This window comes from Candoia aspera, chromosome 18, assembly GCF_035149785.1.
Source record: "Candoia aspera isolate rCanAsp1 chromosome 18, rCanAsp1.hap2, whole genome shotgun sequence".
Taxonomy (NCBI): domain Eukaryota; kingdom Metazoa; phylum Chordata; class Lepidosauria; order Squamata; family Boidae; genus Candoia; species Candoia aspera.
Genome location: NC_086170.1, coordinates 4,269,864 through 4,292,333, shown reverse-complemented (window position 1 = coordinate 4,292,333; position 22,470 = coordinate 4,269,864). Strand labels below are relative to the sequence as shown.

Sequence of the window (22,470 nt, the reverse complement as noted above, 5' to 3'; positions counted from 1 at the left end):
AATGCCATCCAAGGTTGGGACAATTGACCAGTTCCGATTAAAAGGAAAAGCAGAGTAGTTAATTGGATGTTTTGGAGGTCTGTTTGGGGTACTCATTATGAACTGAGGCTGCTTTGTAACTACCAACCCCCCTCCCTTCTGTTTCCTAAAGAGAAACCTGAAAAGGAAGGCTCTAATTAGAGAGGTAATTAAGAACTGGAGTTCTGGCCAGACTTGGGACATTGGTGGGGGTCAAAGGTCATGATCAGCATTTCACCAGTCATTCTCTTGCTACCACATTTGTCTGGGGAGGGCAAGGAGGTGGATTTGACTGTCTGAACTTGGAAACCCATGTCGGGCATCTCCCGAAGGCACAGGAATCAGCAGATGGCTGCTTGAAATGTCTGCGACAAACAATGAGGCATGACCGGTTGGTCTCTGTGTGTGTGTGGTGTCTGTTTTATTTGTGTTGTGTTCAGACCTCCTCTGGCATGCCTCCCACTGGACTCTGCGCCTTTAATTTGATGGGAAAAAAATTGCTTTCCAGATTTCTTTTTCCCAAAGGTGAAGAAATGTTTTAGTTATAAAGACTAAAAACCCTGATAACCTTAGCAAGTTCTGCCACCGCGCAGGGAGAAAGTGCCACCAGAGGAAATTCTCTTGCAGTTTAAGAAGGAGGCAGAGAAACCACAGAATGGGGGCAATTGGAAGCCAGCTCGGTGTCCCTTTGGGGAGGGGGATTGAAACACACAGATCAGAGCAGGAGGAGGACACAGATCTTTGGATAGCAAAGGTAGCCTGTTCTTCCCTCTTGACTTGCCCAGTGTTTTTTTAACCTTAGCCTAAGGTGGGTTGCCTTAACCTCCTTCTAAGCAGTTTAATAAACTGCAAAGGCTGGTGGGAGGAGGGCAAGGGAGGCACTCTTATCCCAGCCTTCCTACATCCCACTTCCGAAACTGCTGCTGAGGACACAAACACAGGCAGTAACATGTGGATCAGATTGTGGGCATTTCTGTCATTCATGCTGTCATACTCCAGATGTAGCTGAAGGGTCGTTCCAAGGCAACCTGGTGCTTAGCAAGAGATGGTAGGATTTGGGGATCAGCAAAATTTGGAAGGATGAGTCCTTGCTAGGTTACTCTGGCTTTAGAAGTGTCTCTGGTTGCAGACCTCTGGTTGCAGATCCTTTTCCTTTTCCTTTGTCAATGAAGATTCTCAAGTCATCCAGGTGGAATTGTCTTTAAGTTGAGTCAGGGCCACTGGATTTCTTTCTTTCTGGTTGAAATGTTCACTGCTTGTCCAAGCAGCTTCTTCAGTCTGGGCAAAGGTTGGTGAGGGGACCCCATGTATGTCCTCCAGGGTGGCTGCATCGTCCCTACACCTGAATGGCTGTTAATTGTGCCATGAAGGTGTGGATTGTCTGTGTTGGATGGCCCAACGCAGGAGGAGCAACGCCACAGGACCAGAACCAGCAGTTTACCTTCCCCTAAAAGAAAAAGGACATTCATTTGAGGACAACAATGTTCACATTTTGGACATAGAAGATAGGTGGTTTGAGAGAGGGGCTAAGGAATCTATTTGTGCCAAAGTGGAAAATCCTTCCCTCAACAGAGGTGGAGGCCTCAGACACAACCTGTCCCCCCATTTTTCATGCTGCTCTTTCATCAGTCCCCAGGAAGATTAAGACCACTTCACAAGTTTACCAGGAAGGCCACACTTAACGATCCACTTGGGATGAGCAAGGGATTTAGGAGTAAGACATCCCAAAGGCAATCCACACCTCCATGGCACAATTAACAAGCCATTCAGGTGTAGGGACAATGCAGCCACCCTGGAAGACATATATGGGGTCCCGTCACCAACCTTTGCCCAGACTGAAGAAGCTGCTTGGACAAGCAGTGAAACGTTTCTACCAAAAACAAAGAAATCCAGTGGCCATGACAACCTACAGACCTTTCCCTTCCCTTCCCTCCCCTTCCCTTTTGTCTCGCTTCTGTTCCAGCTGCTTGGCTGGAAAGGAATGGTTGATTTCTAGCAGCCTGAAAAACGGCCATCTCCATTCTCATTGGCTCAGCTCCAGAGCGGAGCGTGGCGGTGGGAAATCTTCCAAGTGCCTCCAGAGGGTTGGAGGTTGGACTGGGGGCTGGTTCAGAGATCCCTTTAAGGAATCTGAGGGGATCACTGTCTGGGAAAGCAGGCAGGTTTTGGCTGAGAGGAGATAAAAGGAAAGGAGATGAATGTTTTTCACATTTGCGCCTAGGCACTAGCAGTCTGCAGGTGGATGGGTGAAGCCCTTTGAATTTACAACTGAGAAGAGATGAGAAGCAGAGCCATTGCTGCCAGTTTACAAGCGAATTAGGAACACCGCCGTTCTTTTTGTTCTCTGCACCAGCAAAATCCTCGAAAAACGAAAACATTTGGCTGCCACTTGGCTTAATCTCACCGCAGCTTAGGGGGATGATCTACGCTTAAATCCAAACCCTTTGATTTTCACTGGGGCTCGGGATTAAGTCAACTTTTTGTATAAGTGGTGTGCATGTGTGTTTAATTGTGTGAGCAAATAATTTGATCTCTTCCCTGGGGATCAAAAATATAGCTTCCTTTTCTCAGTATTTGATCAGTTTCACATTCTGGGGTCATGGAGAAAACAATGCAGCTCAAGGAGAAAGCAGATGGATTGGGTTAAGCGAAGGCAGGGACCTTCTGTTTGTCCCCCAGGTTTGCTGAACTGTGGCTCCAAATATCTCTCACCTTTGTCTGGAGGGCCGTGGGACCCCACTCTAAAATGTGGGCTGCATCATCATAAGCCTGCCCGTTTGAATTTTTCCAGATGTTGCGGTACTTTTTCTAACAGCCACTGTGGCAGAGAAGCCTTGGTGTGCCTTAATTTGCCCATGCCAGTATTGAATTGATGCTCTTGGGACCCTTGCAAAGAAAAGCCCTTCCTGCAAGCACAGCTCAACTCTCCGAACGTAGAGAGGCCCATTGATACCCAAGGGTAGTCTTCCCTCCCGCTCCACCGGAAACCAAAACCTGCTCCAAATTTTCATCCGAAAGAGCTGAGCTTTGAAGAGTGTCTCTGCAAGGACGGACATCATATGCTTTGTGCGGTTGTGTTCGAAGCCGGCATGTTAAATGCGGATAAAACAGCACGTGCTGAAAATCCAACCTATTCTTTCTTTCTTTTAATCATGTTTATTAAAGAAGTTTTCAGTGGATTGAGATGGATTGTTTCAAGAACAATACAAATTTTGAACTGAAGAGAAAAGGGGGAGGAAAAAGTCATAAGAAAGTGAAAAAGAAATAAAGCAAACGAAATAGAACAGGAAAAAGGGAGGGGCTTCCAATCTTCTTGACAGCAGTTATAGGTACATTTATATTTTGCCCCCTCTCTCTAAGGTTACATCATAATTTTCTTCTGTCTGTAATCTCCCCTTTCTAATCATCAAATCCATAAATCACCAGTTCGTTTTTTTCTTTTTTCAGCAAAAAGCCCATAAGGGGTTTCCAGTCACTAATAAATGTAGTCCTCTATCTTTCTCTAAGCAAACAAGTCAATTTTGCCATCTCTGCTAGTTCTGTCGTCCTCACCAACCTTTCCCCCGTTGTGGGTATTTCAGAGTCTTTCCATTTTTGCACATATAGTAGTCTTGCAGCAGTGATCATATATAAAAATAAAAATCCAACCTATTCTTCAGAGTCCAACAGATTCACCCCTCCCTTTTTCTCTCTCTTTCCTCCCTCTAGGAATAACCCACGTAAACAACTATATGGGCTATTAATTCTCTGTAATACAAGGGAACAGACACAGATTTTTTCCCCTCTTGTTTTTCTTAACTCTAGGGGCAGCTATCCACCTAGAAAAGAACAAGGATTCAGTACATGGGCTAAACTGTCCATTCCTGCTAATCTTGGGGTGGTGGGTGGTGGTGGAGGGTGCAAAAGTATAATAGCCAGTTTGGTCTAGTGGTTAAGGCAACTGGCTGGAAACCAGGAGGCTGAGAGTTCTAGTCCTGCCTTAGGCACGAAAGCCGGCTGGGCGACCTCGGGCCAGTCCCTCCCTCTCAGCCCAAGAGCCAATCAGGTGTGGTATGAGAGTTCTAGTCCCGCCTTAGGCACGAAAGCCGGCTGGGCGACCTCGGGCCAGTCCCTCCCTCTCAGCCCAAGAGCCAATCAGGTGTGGTATGAGAGTTCTAGTCCCGCCTTAGGCACGAAAGCCGGCTGGGCGACCTCGGGCCAGTCCCTCCCTCTCAGCCCAAGAGCCAATCAGGTGTGGTATGAGAGTTCTAGTCCCGCCTTAGGCACGAAAGCCGGCTGGGCGACCTCGGGCCAGTCCCTCCCTCTCAGCCCAACCCACCTCACAGGGTGGTTGTTGTGGGGAGAGGAGGAGGAGGAGGGAGTATTAGGTATGTTCGCCGCCTTGAGTTATTTATAAAAATAATAAAGGCAGGATATAAAAATAAATAAATAAGAAATAAGAAAAGTTCCCCCACCCTTGCAGTCCATAAATTCAGCAGTACAGATTGGTGGAGATTCCAGGAAACAAAAAGCTTTTCACGATGCCCAAACACGTTTACCCTTTATTGTACCAGATCAAATAATAGCAAAGAATGTTCTCCGGCCAGGTTGCTAATCCTTTTAGATTTGCGGTCTCTTGCTTAAACTTGTGGCAAGGCTGCTGCCGCATACCAGCAGCTGGTGGTGGGGCTGTTTGAGTCGGCTGAGCTGGATCTGAGTGCTGGACGCTGTCTGGGGGCAACCAGTCAGGGATCCTGGTTCCCAGCAGCCACGGGCCAACTACGTTTGTTGGTTTGTTTAAATTTATTGGCTGCCCAACTCCAGCGGATTCTCGTTCTTTGCAGTTGTCCTGCTGTTCTTTCTATTCTCTCACAAGTTCTCCAGCTGGCTTTTGGTACTCTCACTTATCCCATGGGAAAGAAGGAAGCAGAAAGTTCTCCAGGGCCTACCAAAGCGGGATTCATGTCTGTGAACTATTATTACGTAGGGTTATCGCTTGATACTCGTTTAAATTTAACTTTGGAACTTCTGACGAAGCTGGTTAGGTGCCTTGGATGCTCACTGGAGGCAAAAAGGACAGTGCAAATCACATCAAATAAGCCAAATATGGCGATTGTGTTTTCTGGCATCTTTTCTGCAAGGAACTTGAGAGCGTTGGACTTGTCCATCCTCTGCCTATTTCTTTTCTTCACAACGTCCCTGTGTGGTCGTTTACTACCATGTGGTTTGTGGCTAGGCCCTGTGGAGTAGCTTCAGCTCTTTCCAAAGAAAGCAGGGACAGGAGGTCCTGTCCTAACAGCCAGGAAACACGCTGAGACAAGGAACTGGTCTCTAATGTTTTATTGCTTGTACATAACAGGAATCCTAACAAACTGAAGAAGCGTGGGAAAAACCCAGCCATATCAACCCCAAAGGTTAAGGCGGGCCCGATCTGTGTCTCTCTGAATGGCTGACCAATTCCTCAGTGCTACGCATGCGCTTGACAGTCTGGATGGGAGCCCCCTGCTCGCCATCCTTACTCATGACAGGTCCCGTCGCTAGCTGCTAGCCACTAGCCTACACTGTGCGCATCACGGCAGCTGGGCCCGTTGTCCGCCTGGCATCATCGCATCTCAGCCCGGGGACTCTTGCCCGTTAACCCCGCTTTGCTCTCTGCAGTCTCTCGCATCAATGGGCACCCGAAGCTTGACCGACTTTGGGAGCCTCCCCCCGGTTACGACAGCTCATCTACCGTCATGAGCAGTGAACTTGAATCCAGCAGCTTTGTGGACTCGGACAACGAGGAGAACACCAGCAGGTAAGGAAGCCCTCAGCCGTGCCGCAACCCTTTCAAGGAGTGTCTCTCGGACCACATCTGGGCAATGGCGGGGGGGGGGGGCTAGAGATGTTTTGGACCACAATTCCCACGGTTGCCATTGAGTTAGCTGGCTGGGGCTGATGGGAGATGAACTCTTTTGAAGATGCCACCGGTGGTTGCTATGTCTTCACGTGGAGACTGAGTTGGAGGGTCCCTGAAGACCATTTAGTTTGCCCTGCTGCTCAGTGTGGGAATCTATAGCTAGGGTATCCCTCACCAATTGTGGCTAAATATCTCCTGCTTGAGAACCCACTGTCCCTTCAGGTCAACAACAAACAAACACCCAATCCCTCACCATTTGCCATGGAGGCTAGAATTCACAGTTCCTTATTTACCATGCCCAGAGCAGTACACAGCACTCCTAATGAGGAACTGTCCCTCCTTCTGTTTTGAGAGCCAGCTGTGTGACTAGGGCACAAAACTACATTGGCCTTTTTTGCCGCAGCGCCATACTGCTGGCTCACGTTCAGCTCTGATCTGCTGAAACCTGGAGAGTCTTTTCACATCTGCGGTTGTGAAGTCAATCCTCTCTCCCATTGCCTGTGTGTGCATTGCAGACTCCTACGCTGGCCTTGCCTTGTTCTTCTAGGCTGGGTCGCAGCGCCGTCGTCTCTGCTGATTAGCTATTCTGCCTAGGACTGTCGCAGTCCATTTCAGCTGGGCATCACGGGCTGCTGAGGCTGGGCCCGCAATTCAACTCCACTTGCCTTATAATACCAAAAGAGAGTCCAGCACCAACAAAACAACCCCCCCCCACCACCCCTAACACACAAAACTCCAAAATTGGAAGCCCTGAGCATTGCAGTTGGCAGGTCCCCCTTTCCTTTCTGAGCTGGCATGGGCAAGCAGCCGGCCAATCTGCCGGCCAGCCAGCCAGGCAGAGCAAGAGAATGGAATGTGTCCAGGTATGTTCTTCAGTATTACAAAGATTATTTTCATACAGTAAGCTGATGAGATATTTGAGCAGGAGGGGGGTGACAAGGAGGGGCTGCATGGGATGGCAGAGACAACCAAGCTTTTGTCCAGGGCTGCAAAAGGACATTTTCAGCCAGCATTGGGTAGTCCTGTTGTGGCAGTTGGGGGTTGGGGTGCTCAAAGCTTGTTCTGTTTAAAAAGGGGGCAATGTTTCTGTCCTGCTTGCATGTGAGTATTGGAGTTTTCTTCTTCTTTTTCTTGACCTCTGTCTATGTCTCAGTCTTTTTAATTCAGAGAAATGTTCCTTTCTGTTCGCTTAGGTGTATCGGCTTCAAGTTTGGATAAAGGGGTGCGGGGAACCTTGTCTTTTTTTAAATCCGGGATGCTTCTAGGCATGTGAAGAGAAGTCATCTCAGCCAGACTTCCTTCCTCCAGCCTGTAGGGAGAGAGGCTTAAATTAATAAGGGGCTAACCGTGACCCTGAGTCTCATTTACCTGGGTATCCCATTATTTTGCCTGGTGAAGTATTGTCTCCTCAGGTTATGTAAAACTTCAGTGCTGATTCAGTAGAACCTCTGAATCCATTTCCTGGATTGAATTGGAAATTTGAATGGAACCAGACTGGCTGCCTCTCAGCTGATTTGATTATTGAGAAAGGCTTTTGGGTATGCAAAATCTCCCTTCCCCCCAGACCAGTTTGGAAAATCACATCGGCCCTATTCGGTATTTTGGATTTAGGATTCAAATTGACTCCATTCAGTGGATTCATAACACGGAGATCTGTGAGTTAGTGTTCACTACCAGGTGAGTGAGTTCTCACCCAGCAGCACAACAGAAGATCTGACCAAGTGTGTCTCCTTGGCAAAAGAAGCAACCTATTATATTGGGTGAAAAAGAAAGGCTTAAAGGCCTTTGCATATTAAATCTACAAACAGGGCTGCTTCTTGCCACACAGCAATTGCTGGAATTTTTTCCTAGTTTTAGTAAAAACAGCTAACCAGAAATTCCTGAAGACGTTGCCTAGTCTGGCAATGAAACGTCTGCAAGAAAACCACACGGCTCGGAGAGCACCAAGGACTGCACAATTCTTGAATTCATGTGAGGTTGCCGGATTAGTTCCAGCCTGGCCTGCCTCTTGAAGCCTGAAAGAATTGAATCAAACTGGCATCTGGAGCTGACCCACACTCCTTCACTTTTTTTTTTCCCCCTCTCTCTCCCTCTCCATAAATTTCTGTCTCTACGAAACCTGGTATCACACCAGCAGCATCTTCCTCACGCACCCCAGAAGCAACAGCCCTCAAGGAACCGGGGTGGCTGGACGGTGCTCTGCTTTTTCAACTCCAGTCCTCTTTTCTTCTTCACCCAGGCTGAGCAGCTCGACAGAACAGAGCACTTCGTTCCGTCTCATTCGGAAGCACAAGCGCAGGCGAAGGAAACAGAAAATGCGGCAGATTGACCGGGTGAGATGCTGGGATGCAGCCGTTTGCCATCAGGGGTGGAAACGTTCCCGCCATCGCTCTTTCTGGATCGGGCTGCAATTCCACGTTTGGTGGTGGTTTTTGACCTAGATCAGAGGTGGCTTAACCAAGGGACAGCAAAGGAAATGACACAGGAATTATTAATTATTATTATTATTATTATTATTAACATTTTGTTACCGCCCATCTCCCCCCAAAGAGGGACTCTGGGCAGTTTACAACAAAATTAATGCAATAACAATAAACATTAAAATCCGATAAAAATAAAAACAAGTTACAAATACAGAATACAAGATAAATAAATGTGTTTGAATTGAAAGGTATTGAAGAATACCTTTTCACGGCCTTACAGAAGGCTCAGTGGGGTCTGGTTCCTCCTTCCCCTGGTTTGTGGTAAGCAGCAGCTTTATTTGTATATTTCTGTTTCAAACCTAGTCACTCAGAGAGCGACTCTGGGCAGTTTGCAACAAAACCAGAATAAAACCAAAATAAATAATCATGAAAATGCAGTGCAGTAAACCCCGATTCTTAAACAAAGATGTAACCCAAGATATAGGTGTTAAAATGTTCTTAGTTCTTAGATGCTCACCTCTGGCGAATAACAGACACCCCCAGACAACCCGAGAGGTTCTGCAGCCGGCTCTGGCAGCCAGCACGCGGAAGCTGTGTCGTCTTACCCCTCTGTGTCCCTTTGTGTCTTCCAGTCATCCTCCTTCAGCAGCATCACAGATTCCACCATGTCCCTCAACATCATCACTGTCACCCTCAACATGGGTAAGCCCCACTGGCTCCACCAGGCAAGATTTGTGGGCGTTTAAATCGCGAGAGCGAGACGTGATGGCGTGAGGCCCAGTCGGTGTCGGATCAGCACTGGGGGGTCAGCACCGTTGGGCGGCTGCCGCCTTTTGCCCCGGTTTGGGATGCCAGAGATCATAACCCCATACGCTGGGAGGGCACAGGGAAAGTCTGCTTTAGAAGGTCGTGTCCCACGTGACATCCTGTATTGCTGTTCTCCTTCCCTGTGTCAGAAAAATACAACTTCCTGGGGATAAGCATTGTCGGCCAGAGCAATGACAGGGGAGACGGCGGCATTTACATCGGCTCCATCATGAAGGGCGGGGCAGTGGCAGCCGACGGGCGGATTGAACCAGGCGACATGCTCTTACAGGTTGGTGCTGGCCCAGGTTGAGGAGATGGCAGCGGACACGGCTTCTGAACCAGGCCTCGCCCGGTCTTGGCGCGCCTGCTTTCTCCAGCATGGCACTGACGTGCTGAGCGGCCGTTCCCATAAGCCCCAGACAGCATGCTTGAGGGAGGCGGGCATGGCAACCTGAAGCGCCTGAAGAATATAGCAGCAGGGAGGGGTTGTGTTGCATCCTTGCTGACCCGCACTGTGATGTGTTCCAGGTGAACGAGGTCAACTTTGAAAACATGAGCAACGACGATGCCGTGCGGGTCTTGCGGGAAATTGTCTCCAAGCCCGGGTGGGTGAATGTGTGAGTGCTGCCCAAGTAATGCTGCCACTTCAGTGCTTAGTTAGTGCTTAATTCTTTTTTTTTGGTTTTCTTTTCCCAGACCCATCAGCCTAACAGTGGCCAAATGCTGGGATCCTACCCCCAGGAGTTACTTCACAATCCCCAGGGGTGAGTGACCGATCCTTGCTTTAGCCTTCGGCATTGAGGAATATCAGGTTTAGCAGCCACCCTTCTAAGTTTTGTAAAACTGCAAATAGGAAAAGGGTAACACGTCCTGGTGGCACCTTGCTTAGGGAATCGATCTTCGCAGACTCTTTTTTACGGGAATATGATGCTGAGGGGGCATGGCTTAGGTTTTCTGTGTTGCAAGTATGGAAATCATTCAGTAGAGAGGTGGGGTAGAAGCTTTGAAATTCCCCTTATGGTTAATGAATTGCGTGGTCACCTTGGGCGATCAGAAGTAATATGCAGGTGAACGGATGGTACTCTGTGCCAGCAAGAGAGCAGGCTGTGGCAGCGGAAGCAGACTGTGCAAGGGGAAGGCAGGTGGATTTTTAATAGCCCGCCATGATGCAGCTACGTGGCAGAGCATAGACCGTCTTGGCTGATCTTGAAAAAGCTAAGAAGTGTTGAGTCGGGTTAGTCCTTAGATGGGAGACCACTAGGAAAGCCCAAGACAAGGGAAGTCAGAAAACATTCCATATCAAGGCAAGAGCAAACTGCTTCTGCATCGTGGCTGCAAAGTTACCAGGAGCTGAGCGTGACTTGAAGGAGTCGATACCTGGTATTCTGCATTGTTGAGCTGGCCACGGAGAAGGAGATTTTTTTTTTCTCCTCCGCAATCAAGTTGGAAGCCCAGGCTAGTAAACGTCCTGCAGAGTTTCTTAACTTTGTGCAAAACATTTAATTTTCCAAGGTTGAACTGAATCAAAATAACGTTTGGCTGACTTTGCCCTATTTTTCTTCTTCCCTCCTCCTCTCTCCTTCCTCTCGTGATCCAGCTGAGCCGGTGCGGCCGATCGACCCCGCGGCCTGGATTTCTCATACCACGGCTTTGACGGGAGCATACCCCCGTTACGGTATGAGTCCTTCCATGAGCATCATCACTTCTACCAGCTCCTCACTAACAAGCTCAATTCCCGATTCGGAAAGTAAGTCACCCTGCCGCCAGGACCAGGCAGGTTTCCTTCCTGCGCAGGGCTGGCAGTGTAGAGATAGTCAGAAAGGCAGTGCCTCCCCAAAGCCATCCCTGTTGGCACTCAAACCTTGACCCCCCCAAATACACTTTAAAGTGATTTAAGAGGGAGCCGCCATCGGCCAGTCCAAGAACGGCGGTGGTTCTTACTCCGCTCCTGAGCAGCCATAAAGGGGGCCAATCCGTCAGCGCCAAGAGCCCTCTCCCAACAGATGCCTTCAAGCCTGCAGTCGTCAGTCCAGATGCTCAGCTCGCTCTAGGATTAAAGGGCCTGTCTGAGGCTGCCCATCCAGAGTACATCCCAGGCAGCCCTTGGGATGGCCATAGAATCCTAGGCTTGGAAGGGACCTAAGAGGTCCTCGTCCAGCCCGGCACTCAGTGCAGGATCCACTAAAGCAACTCTGACAAGAACTATCCAGCCTTTGTTTGAAGATCTCCAGCTGTGCTAACCATTCCTAGCAAGGTCAGCAGCGAGGGATGCTGAGAAACGTCGTCCAACAACCAGTGGAATCCCGCTCCTTCTGTGCACAGGCTTCGAGCCCAACGTGCCTGCTAGAAAGCATGAAAACGAGCACGTGAGACCAAAAATCACACTTTTGGCTTGGTGACCGCCCAGTTGTACTCACCCTTTACTGCCACGGGCCGGCTTCACTTTTCGTATTTACAAAAAAAAAGTCCCCCGTTACTACTTGCCAGTTGCAGCCCTGACTTTGAGATCCTTGTGACTGCCAGTCCCTTGGCTGTGTGCAGCCGGCAGGGAAGCATGACATTCTGTCGGAGACGCTGAGATATCGGGTGAGCTGAAAACGCAGAGGAAGGAAGGGACGAACCCCGATGGTCGGTAGCTGAAATGTGGGCAGACGTACGCAGGATGGGCCACCCTTCATATTTTAGCAGCGGAAAACTGCTAGGAAGTCTGTTCAAGAGAGAGCGGATGCTCTGGCAGCTCCGGCTAGTTTCTAAGCCAACCCAGACTTTTAATATCCACATGGTGTGGATCTGTTCCTAATACTGCAATGTTGGAAGGCCGCCCTTCCAGCTACCAGGAGACTTCGCTCAATTACCGCCGTCCCTAAAACGGGCTGGCAGCTTTGGTTCCTAGCTGCCAGCTCCCACAGTTCCTTTTTCCTTCTTTCCTTCTGAAACTCCGGCTTCCTCTGTCACCCCCAAATATGGAGGTGACCCCTTCAGAGCAGTGATCCTTCCTGAAAGCAAGACGCCCATTTTGGGAAAGCCAGATTGTTTCCTTGTCACCCTACAGGACACAAACACAGAACATGTAAGAGAGGCTGCTGGAATAGGAGAGCCAGCTGCAAGTGGAAATAGAACAAGACGTGAAGCTGTGGTGGGCAGCAGTGCCCCCCCCCCAGTAGGGACCTGGTTATCCCACCCTTGGCACTAGCACTGGCTTCAGAGCCCCCCAATCCTCCCAATTTCCTGCTGCAAAAACTCTCCAGTTGGCCTACGATGGGAACACTGCAAAGCAAAAGCCCACATTGCTTCTTTTGCTACTAACCAAACTACCTCCAATGCTTAGTGCCCCCAAGTTTTCTTCAGAGACTTGGTTGCATCCGGATCCTGGGAGCCTTGGGGGCAAATGGCATAGAGGGGTCGATGCTGTGGCATGTGTCTCGTGTTGCATGGCCTGAGCCAGCTGAATGTTCCTGGTGTGTCCTCGTGTTGAGCTGCTATATTATTATAATTATTTACAATTGCTGAGCATAAAATGCAGGGAAGACAATGGAAAAAGACCTAGGAAGAAAAGCCCCACCCAAAATGGGAGGAAAAGGATTCGAGCCGCCTTTTTTCCAACCTCTCCCCAGTCATCCAGGTTTCTCTTCCAGCCCTTCCCATTTTCAGCATCTTCGGCATTTACAGATCAAGCTCTTAATCAGTGTTGGAGGTCCAACGTTTTTCCTACAACTTTCGGAGGAGCTTGGATTGAAACTCAACCCTTTCCAAGGCGTTCTCCGTTGGAGAGTCAGAGGCAGGCGGGTAGCAGGTACCTCCGGTGGGTCATCGTAGGGCTGGAGAAGGCTCCAGGACTTTGATTAGCCCCACGAAGAGCCAATTTTGCTCCCTGCAAGACTTTGCTCAGTTCGTGGGCCTCTGTATAAACATTGAAGAAAATCTTTCTCCGAGAAAACAGCCAGTTCCTGCGGGATGGGTATCTTGCCCAAGATAAGCCCCTCATTCTTTTTAATTAGGCTCTTGCAGACGAACTGCCTGGCAGGTGCAAGCTAGCAAACCCTGTTCGTTACTGTGGTCCCCCTCAAAGCAGCCACCTGAAATTCCCGCCCCCTCCTCGTGGCAGGTGCCCCTGCATGAGGCCGCTTCCCTTCCTTCTGCCTTGCTCTTCCTCGCCTCTCCTGACAATCCCCGTTCCGCAGAATCAGCGTCTCCGATCTTGCTTCCCTTTCAGAGCTGAATGAGACCCCTTTGACAGTGAAAAGCGACATGGCCACCATTGTCAAAGTGATGCAGTTACCAGATTCGGGGCTAGAAATTCGGGACAGGATGTGGTTAAAAATCACCATCTCCAATGCGGTGATTGGTAAGTTCCCCCCACCCCTGAAATCAAATTTCTCTCTGGGTTTTCTTTCAACTGCCGCAGGGAGGAAGCTGGCAGGACCTTGGCCCAGCTCAGCAGCTTCCTGCGTAAGGGTTGCTCAGGACTTTCTCCCTGATCAATCCAGAATGACCCAGGACAACCTCTACCCCTTTGGATTCAGAAAGGCAGTTTCATTGCACACATTTGCTGGATTAGCAGCGGGTAACTCAGGCTGGCATCTCAGCAGCAGGCAAATGTGTAGCTTCCCAATTGTTTTGAACGTTGACAATTACAGGATTTCCCATCAAAGACCTCTGGGGGTTGCCAAGTGCCTAGGCTTTCCTTGTCCTAGTTGCTGCCTTCGCCATACCCCTCAGACGGTCACTATTGTGTCTTTATACTTGGGTGACTGTTGCAGCGGGTCCCACGCAATCAGGGATCACCCTGTTGAGATGAAGCCAAAAAACACTAGCTAGGCAGTTAGGTTTGGCCATGTAGTGACATCACGGAATGTCAGCCTTGCGAGGTAGTCCAGACAAAAAGCACACCCAGAAGCACTAGTTTTAACTCTATTGTAAGGTGACATTAACAGAATCTTGCCAGTCTGAAAGTACATCTCTCCCCCCTCGCCTTTACAGCCCAAGAAACTAGGGAGGGTCCCTTCTGATATGCTTCCCACACCCCGTTCCTCCGGTGGGCTCAGCTGCCTCTTCTCCGACCACTGTCTAGTCTTCCCCCTGTCTCCCGAGGTCATTCCCACAGACCATTAAGGGCTATAGAGAGTGAAGGTAACCTAAATGCACATGCCCAAATTTGCAGGGTGAAAAACATCAGGCGGAATCTTTTTTTGTTTGTTTGTTTGTTTCAATCTTGCTGAATGCTGGAAAAGCAGGGCCGAGATACGGCTTAGAATTCCTAAGAACCCGCTAAGCTACGTTGCTGGGCGTTGCAACGGGAATGTGAATACGCAGTATTTTCCTGCTTTCTGTTTGCAGGAGCAGACGTCGTCGACTGGCTTTACTCCCACGTGGAAGATTTTAAAGACCGCAGGGAAGCCCGGAAATATGCCAGCAACATGCTGAAGCATGGCTACCTCCGACACACTGTGAATAAGATCACTTTCTCAGAGCAGTGCTATTACGTCTTTGGAGATCTTTGTGGCAGTAAGTGACCTCCGTGGCACATCTGCTTTGGAAAAGCTGCTCCTGTGAAGAGTTTCTTTCCCTTTGCTTATCTAGGGCTGGTGCATTTTTCTGTCCTTTGTGGCAGAAGAGGATAAAGCACAGCAAAGTTACGGATGGATATGGGCACTTGGGTGTACTGTACAGACAAAAAGGCTTTTGTCTCTTATTGCTTAATCCTTGATGTCATGCCCTAAATAAAAACAGAAGCTTAGAGTTTTATTTTTAGAAGTGTAAAATAGTCAAGAGTGGGTTTTTGGATATGGATTGCTGTTATTTTGGCATTATTGAGGGAGGCAACTCAGTTTGTCAATTCAATTTGTTGATTTGCTTCACTTCTTCGGATGGAGAATCGCCTTTATTTGGTTGTGTGTTTCTGTTTTCAGTGTCTATGGATTTGTGTGTGTGTGTGTGTGTGTGTATACACAACCAGAAAAGGGTAAGTTTACTTGAAATTAAACCAGGCCCTTCAACTCCCAAGTTCCTACAAGTGTCTGTATTTGTAATACCTTCAAGCTGATAATTGCCTCTTTCCCATTCTTGATACAGTAGTTGGCAGCAGCTAGCTGACCATGGTTGATCGTGAAAAGCTGGTTTGCTCTGGGATGGGAGACCACCAGGAAATCCCAAGAGCATAGATCAGGAATTAAAAAAAAAAAATTACCAAAGAAGGTGGTGGCAAACCACTTCCGTAACACCTCCCAAGGGTCAAGCTTGACAATGTACAGATGTTAGCATTCTAATTGAAAAGGCTACTTTCCTTGGCCTGAGCTTGGTGGATCAACAAAGGGGAAAGGGGCCATTCTGGGGAAGCTGCTGAGCTGCACACAGGAGTGCTCTTGATGGAGCGCTCTGCTCATTGGACTGTTCCTCTGTCTCTCTCTCTTCCAGATCTGGCTGCAATGAACCTTAACAACGGTTCCAGCGGAGCTTCTGACCAAGACACCCTGGGCCCCCTCCCGCACCCCTCCACGCCGTGGCCGCTGGGGCAAGGTTACCCTTACCAGTACCCGCTCGCCCCTCCGTGTTTCCCGCCAGCCTACCAGGATCCTGGTTTCAGCTATGGGAGCGGCAGCGCGGGAAGCCAGCACAGCGAAGGTAGGCCCTTGGATGCAGGTTTCTGCCTTCCTGCCCCTCTGGCTCTTTTGCTTAATCCTTCCTCCCTTGCATTCCCTTTGCCTGTCTCTCCTCGCGGTCCCTTGCACCCATCTCGCATCGAGTCTGATTCCTCTCTGCTGCCGTGGAAAGCCCAGGCGTGGGGTGGGGGAATGATGTTTAACTGAGCTGCCTGCATGGATTCACACCATTCCCTGGACCCGGTCAGGGAAAGATCTAGCGGCTGCGCATCATGCCCGTACTCAGTTTGGCGAGCATTCAGTTGTGGCCTTCCGTGTTGCCTACTCGATGCGTTTGTGATTCACTACATGCTGGGCAAAGCTGGAAAACGAGCTCATTCAGTCAGCAAGTTACAAAGTATGCGTGTTGTTCCCGTATAATGTTTGGCTGGGTTTTTTTTCCTTCTTTTCCCCCACTGCCCCAGCCCAAATTACACCATTTGGAATAAACCACAATGGTTAGGCTCACCCCGCAGTCTAATAAAGAGCGAGAGGCTTTTCAGCTACTGCGCATGGAACATTTCTGGAGTCAGCGCTGGTTCATGCAGAGCTCCCAATCTGCCAGCAAAGTGTGTGGTTGTCTTAAGAGCGTATCTGTCAAAAGAGGACCGGGGTGTCTCTAGTGGCTTTTCCGGCTGACGTGTGTTGCTATTTTAGTGTTGCTGCTGTGACATTTGTCTTGGGTTGAGGGACTTTTCTTTTGGTAACTGCTATTCCCTTGTTTTATCCTGAGCAAGCCTTAGACTGAAGGATTCATAAAGGATTGGTAAGCATATTCTTCCTCCGTTTGAAAGCTCATTTTCAGTCCATATAGATTCTTGTGTCTTTTCTTTCTCCCCTCCTTTGGAATTTTGAACTTGTTCCTCCCCACTTCCTCTCCTCCCCATCTACAGTCCTTTATTTAAAATAAGAAAAAGTGCTTTGGGCACCACGTGCCCTGGCCTTATTGCTTGCAGAATTCCTGGCAAGGCAGAAGCAGATCCCAGTGGGAGCTGGAGTTGTGCACCGTTAGCCAGAAGTCATTAGTCGACAGTTTTAAATTGCACATCAACCTTATGTGGACATTTCAGCACCATGGAAAATTCCGAGGTGAGAGAGAGGTTGCTCCTGCAGAGATTTCAGAGGCCGGTCAGCAAAGCTAGCCTGTTGAGCAAACAAGGATTACAAGCTAGCTCTGAACTTTCATATTTTGCTGTCTTCTGCTGGCATCTTCCTGGTGGGATCTCTCCTTGGCAGCTGAGAAAAGAATAGCTGGAGATGGGGGGAAAGCCCTCTAGCTCTTTTCTTGAGGAAAACTCATCCAGGAAAGAGGCACATGTCAAGGGCTTTTTTGCCAGAGGGTCAACGAATGGCTCTCTGTTGGGAACGAGCTATGGGGTGCTATCACAACCCCCAAGAGAAAGTCTTGTTTCCCTCATTCTCTGTCTCTGAATCACTGTGCATGGCATCTGAGGATAGGAACCTGAAGGCTTTAGTCTATTCTCTGCCTGCCACCTAATTTTGCTGTCTTGCATCTCTGGGGAATGTCTTTTCTTAGCTCAGCCCCCATAGCTCTCCTGGCCAGTGGTAACTGTTGAAGACAGCACGCTCAGCGGGAGCCATTTCTTAACCAGTTATATCGTGCGTTAGCCGATTTCTTCTAACACCAAACTTCCAGGGTGAGCGCCAACAGGCCCGTAGCCAAAAAAAGCAACTACGAAACAAATGGCAGGGGGCACTGACCTCCATGAGACCTGCCCAAGCATACAGAAGCAGAGAGCTATTTTTACAAAGCAAAGGAGAGAGATCACCTTGCTTCCAAGCTTCTGATTGCAGGGTGGCTGTGGAAAAAGAATGGGATATTTTGTTAGGAAGGGCAGAAAATGGCCAGAAGATAGTCACAGTGCAACATTTTGTGGCAGGGTCCCATCTGTGAATCTAAACTACCAAAACCTTGGGAGTTTAGACTCCGTATTTGCGCAGTACACTATAGACTGGCATCCAGTTTCCAGAGGGGTCTCTTCTCTTCCACTTATGTGATCCCCCTTTGCTTCATCAATAGTCCCTTCAAACACCGCATTGCAACCACACTGCTGCTTCGGTTTGGTCTTTGAGCATTTCTGCATGCTGCATCTTCATCTGCATTCATCCCGCGGGCTCCGCTTCGTGAATCCTGCGACCGCCAGCCCTCCGCCAGGACTCTTCTCTTGCTCGCTCTGAGCCATCGATGGGCGAGTGGCTAAAACCACCTTCCCCAGGGCCTAACCCAGATTCCTCTTCTCCTTCCCCTTCCCTCCAGGAAGCAAAAGCAGCGGCTCGAACCGAAGCAACAGCGAGAACAGCCGGCGAGCCCTGAGCCGGGAGAAGGATCGCAAGTCAGCCGGCGGCAGCAGCAGCGGGTCGGACCCGGCCAGCTGGAGCGGGGGTGGGGGGGGCGTCCTGCGGCCTGAGCGGCCCCCCAGCCAGCTTAGCCACCGCAGCCACGTCTCGGCCACCCCCAGCGAGAGGAGTCCTCGCAGCCACCACTCCTACGGGCCGCCGGGGCTGCCCTCTCTCGGGAGTTTCCCAAAGCTGGGGGGCAAGGTCTACATGACCAGCGGGCCACCTGGAGGACCTCCGGTGCGGGAACTCGGCTCTGTCCCTCCCGAACTGACCGGGAGCCGCCAGTCCTTCCAGAAGGCCATGGGCAACCCGTGCGAGTTCTTCGTGGACATCATGTGAACGGAAGTGCCTTCAGAGAGAGTCCGCGCAGAGGGTTCCTGTTCTGTTGGCAGACTGGCGCTGGGCTTTTTTCTTTCTAAGCAAGGGGGAAGAGAGCAAAAGCTTGCCCCCACTCCCCCCACCCCCACCCCTGACAATCTTTTGCATGTCACGCCCTTCTGACTCTTGATTGTGTTTTGCCAGCAACCAGGGAAGAGCGGTTGATTCCAGGATGTTAATATCTGCCAGTCAGGCATATTTTGTCGTCCTCCCCTTTTTCCCCTTCCCCTCCCCTTCCTTTTTCTGAATGTGATTGATAAGTGTTCTCTCCACATATCTTAATGAGCTTTGTTATGCGTGGCACCTTTTCTCAGTGCAATTTTACTGTGTTCTCCTTGGCTTAATCAAGGGATCGTATTTTACTTATAGTACTTAAAAACAAAAAAAACAAAAAGCAACACGCAATTCTCTGGTCCTGCATATTTGCACCTTTAAAGAATACTCTGGTTTCTTTCTTTCCAATTTTGGGGGGGAAAAGCAAAACTTACAATGAGGAGGATTTGTTCTGATAAAGACAACGCAACTAACTAGGGGCTATGAAATTGGGGTGCGTCTGTCTGTGTTCATTTGTTGAGCCCCATTGCAGCAATGGGTAGAGATCTCTCTGTGGGTCTGTTTCCTCCTTCCTTTTGGCAATTTTTTCATGAAGGTTTCCTTTGCACATTCTGGCCATGGTTCAATACTGGTGGAAAAACCATGTTGTGAGATACTTGACAGGTTGCATTTCTCTTCCAAAACCGGGTTTGGGTTCCATATTTTACACCATACTTTGGGTTCCATATTTTACTACAAGGTGTAAAATATGGAGCCCAAACTCTTGGGTTCCATATTTTACACCTTGAAAGAAGATTCTGGTGATTGTAGGGCTTCAGCAGGTACTACAGGCAGTTGTGCCAAGTGGTCTTCCATCCATCACTTTCCTTCAGACAGAGAGAAAGAGAATTGCTGCTTTCGTCGATCACACACCCTGAAACTGGCATTGTGTCTTGCCACTCTCTGTCCTTCTGCACAATTTTCCCTTCCTCTCTGGGACTGGCCCAGCCTTCCTATGGCACAACTGAACTCTCCTTTCGTTGTCTCGTCTCCTAGCAAATGGTCAACCTTGGAGAAGCATCTCTTGGGGTGCTCCTGTTTCCATAGATGATTTGGCCCAAGTGAGGTCTTTTCCTTTGACCCACGTATTCTGTGTCTTAAAAAAGCTGAAGCAGCAAGGCAAACAAACCCCTCCCAAGCTGAAAAGTCAGATGGCAAGAAAGAACATAGCTTTGTTGGCACTTGTTAGAGAAATCCTACCTGCGACGTGGTGTGTTTTTTTCCAAATTTTACTATTCTAACTTTGTTTTATTATGGCTGTGTTTGCACCTGGATATTATTTGCAGTTTTTTAATGGTACTGGCTCCCCCCCCCCTCCATTGCTCTGAGTTAAGAATATTTGGGGGAGTGCATAGGTTTTGGTGGAAGATCTGGGGAGCCTGGTTTTCCGGAAGGCCAATGAAGATCGGAAGGAAAGAAGAGGGGTGCGTAGGAAGAGAGAGGGAATTACACAGAGCGGTGTTTCTCAACCTTAGCAAGGTGTGTGGACTTCAACTGCCAGAATTCCCCAGCCGGCAAATTGCAGAATTCCCCAACCAGCGTGCTGGCTGAGGAATTCTGGGAGTTGAAGTCCACGCATGCTGGCTGAGGAATTCTGGGAGTTGAAGTCCACGCATGCTGGCTGGGGAATTCTGGGAGTTGAAGTCCACGCATGCTGGCTGGGGAATTCTGGGAGTTGAAGTCCACACATCTTAAAGTTGCCAAGGTTGGGGGACATTGCACTAGAGGGACAAGGTAGTTTCCTGCTTACATGATGTATCATCTGTGTACTTTTGGCCTCCCGGTGAGAAAACTATGACAAATGGTGAAAAGGCAGAAGAAAAAAATCCCAGGGTGATTTGAGGATAAATGAGTGAGGCCTGTTACAGAATGTTTCAGATGCCAGCCAGCCACCTGTGCCCCTCCCCCACAGGATTCCATTCCATGCCTCCCCTCCATTTTTTACCATTGGATATGGGAATGTGATGTTGTGAACCAGCAAATGGGAGCCACAAGACGCTTTTGCTCCGTAGAATGTTCCAGTGCCTTCCAACCGGTGTCTCTCTCCCTGGATGTAGATGATGGGAATCAGTGGGCACCAGCTTGTGAAGGCAGGTCTTAGACCACTCCTATATAACAAGGGCAGGCAGTGGGTCCCTATGAATCTCCCAAGGTCTTTGTTTTTCCAGTCCTATTGATCAAAGGAGATCCTTCAAGGTAACTAGAGAGTCTGTGCCCAGCTGATGACCCACGTTGGTTTTTCACACATGCCGTGCACACTGTTTTTCTCTCTCTCTAGTTCTCTATGGTTGTGGGTGTGAAACAGGTACCCTTGACTGGCTGTTGTTGTTTCTTTAAACAATTCTGGCTAATACTTGGATATTTGAGAGCTGTGCCTAATGGCAAACTGTAGTAGGTGTTACTCTTTTGAAGGAATTGTATTGTGGTCCCAAATGGTTGGTTTATCTTGCTGGGCAGCACGATCCAACCTGTTCATTCAGAGAAGTTAGTTCTCATAAATTCATTGAGGAAAGCATGTGGCAGTTTACTGTTGCAGAGACTATTTTGAAAAGATGTGTTTACCCCTTTAAAATCTCTGGCACGTTCACGTTTTCTGTTTCAGAGGGATATAAAGTAGCTCCTAAATGTTTTACCCAAATGTGATCGGATAAGCCAGCCATGTTTTGTGGGCATGACCTTCTGCCTTGCCTTTAATCCTTTCTCTTGCCAGCCGGTGAGCCCATCTCGGGCACAGAGAAAACATTGAAATTGGAGGGTTCGTCTTAGCTGCTTTTCCCCCTTTAAAGTTGCATTTTACTGGATAGTAAGGAATAATGTCAAAGGAACAGCCTAATTCTAATCAGAGATTAGAATGATGCATAGAAAATTTATGTACAGTAGAGGGGAAAAAATAGAAATAAATGAAATAAAGGCAGGGAATGAAATCCCTGCCCATCAACTCTAAAGGATCCTAGCATTGATTTCTTGATGATGTGTGAATGGCACACTCCCCTCATTTTCAATATCTTCTTCATTTTCTGAATTTTGGGATTGGTCTTTTTTTTTGTAGATATTGTATGAAAAACTCCAGTTGTCTGTATAGTTAATATATAGCTGCTTATGTGTAAATGCTATTTTAAACTCTAAAAAAAAAAGCTTTTACTTTTATGTGACAAATGCACTTTCGTGATTTTTCTTCATTGGTGGTGGCAACATTTTATTCTGAGATATTATATATATATATTTCTGTTGTCTCGGTCTTTTGTTTGTTTGTTTCATGATCAGCATGCAGATTTCTAACTGCGGTTTTCTCCTCTCTGATAAGACTGTCTTAATGCTTCAGATCTGATTTGAGAATAAGGTAAAAAGCCTCCCATTTCCCCCCACACCCACCCAGGATGTAGCAGATGCTGTGTGCATTTCCACTTTCACCGGGTATCAAAAATATCTTAAATGGAATGGATCAGTGCTTGAAACGTCCATATGCGTCAGCATGCCAATCTGTCACAAGGCCTTAGACCAGTGTTTCTCAGCCTTGGCCACTTTAAGATGTGCGGACTTCCACTCCCAGAATTCCCCAGCCAGCATGGCTGGCTGGGGAATTCTGGGAGTGGAAGTCCACATATCTTAAAGTGGCCAAGGTTGAGAAACACTGCCTTAGAGTGAAGTGCAGGATTGCAGAACATCCACATCCTTTCCAAGATAGCATAGCTCAAGTGACAGCCCCTAGCCAAGACAGGTCCGACTTGTTGTGTGGGTGGATAGAAGACCACCAGGAAACCCACAGCTTAATCTTTAGACTCGGAAGTTGGGGGGGAAAAATCCATCAACTTCCATATTCTTGCCAAGAAAACTACATGGATGGTCCCTCTTGATGCTAGGAATCAAGCCTCAA

General features: G+C 48.6%; 1 protein-coding gene across 2 annotated transcripts in view; it reads left to right on the top strand.

Annotated features, from left to right (window-relative positions):
* DVL1 (dishevelled segment polarity protein 1) overlaps positions 1-21,827 on the top strand; it is a 52,481-nt gene extending 30,654 nt beyond the window's left edge. Inside the window, exons 5-15 of one of the 2 annotated variants that reach the window (XM_063317689.1) lie at positions 5,656-5,794; positions 8,136-8,229; positions 8,952-9,021; positions 9,276-9,415; positions 9,655-9,731; positions 9,823-9,890; positions 10,724-10,873; positions 13,340-13,471; positions 14,464-14,631; positions 15,541-15,747; positions 18,043-21,827. In XM_063317689.1, coding sequence (XP_063173759.1) covers positions 5,656-5,794; positions 8,136-8,229; positions 8,952-9,021; positions 9,276-9,415; positions 9,655-9,731; positions 9,823-9,890; positions 10,724-10,873; positions 13,340-13,471; positions 14,464-14,631; positions 15,541-15,747; positions 18,043-18,464 — 1,667 coding nt within the window. In that variant the 3' untranslated portion in view covers positions 18,465-21,827. The remainder of the gene's footprint in view (positions 1-5,655; positions 5,795-8,135; positions 8,230-8,951; positions 9,022-9,275; positions 9,416-9,654; positions 9,732-9,822; positions 9,891-10,723; positions 10,874-13,339; positions 13,472-14,463; positions 14,632-15,540; positions 15,748-18,042) is intronic. The other variant, XM_063317690.1, reaches the window with a different exon arrangement.
* The last annotated feature ends 643 nt before the right edge of the window (positions 21,828-22,470 follow it).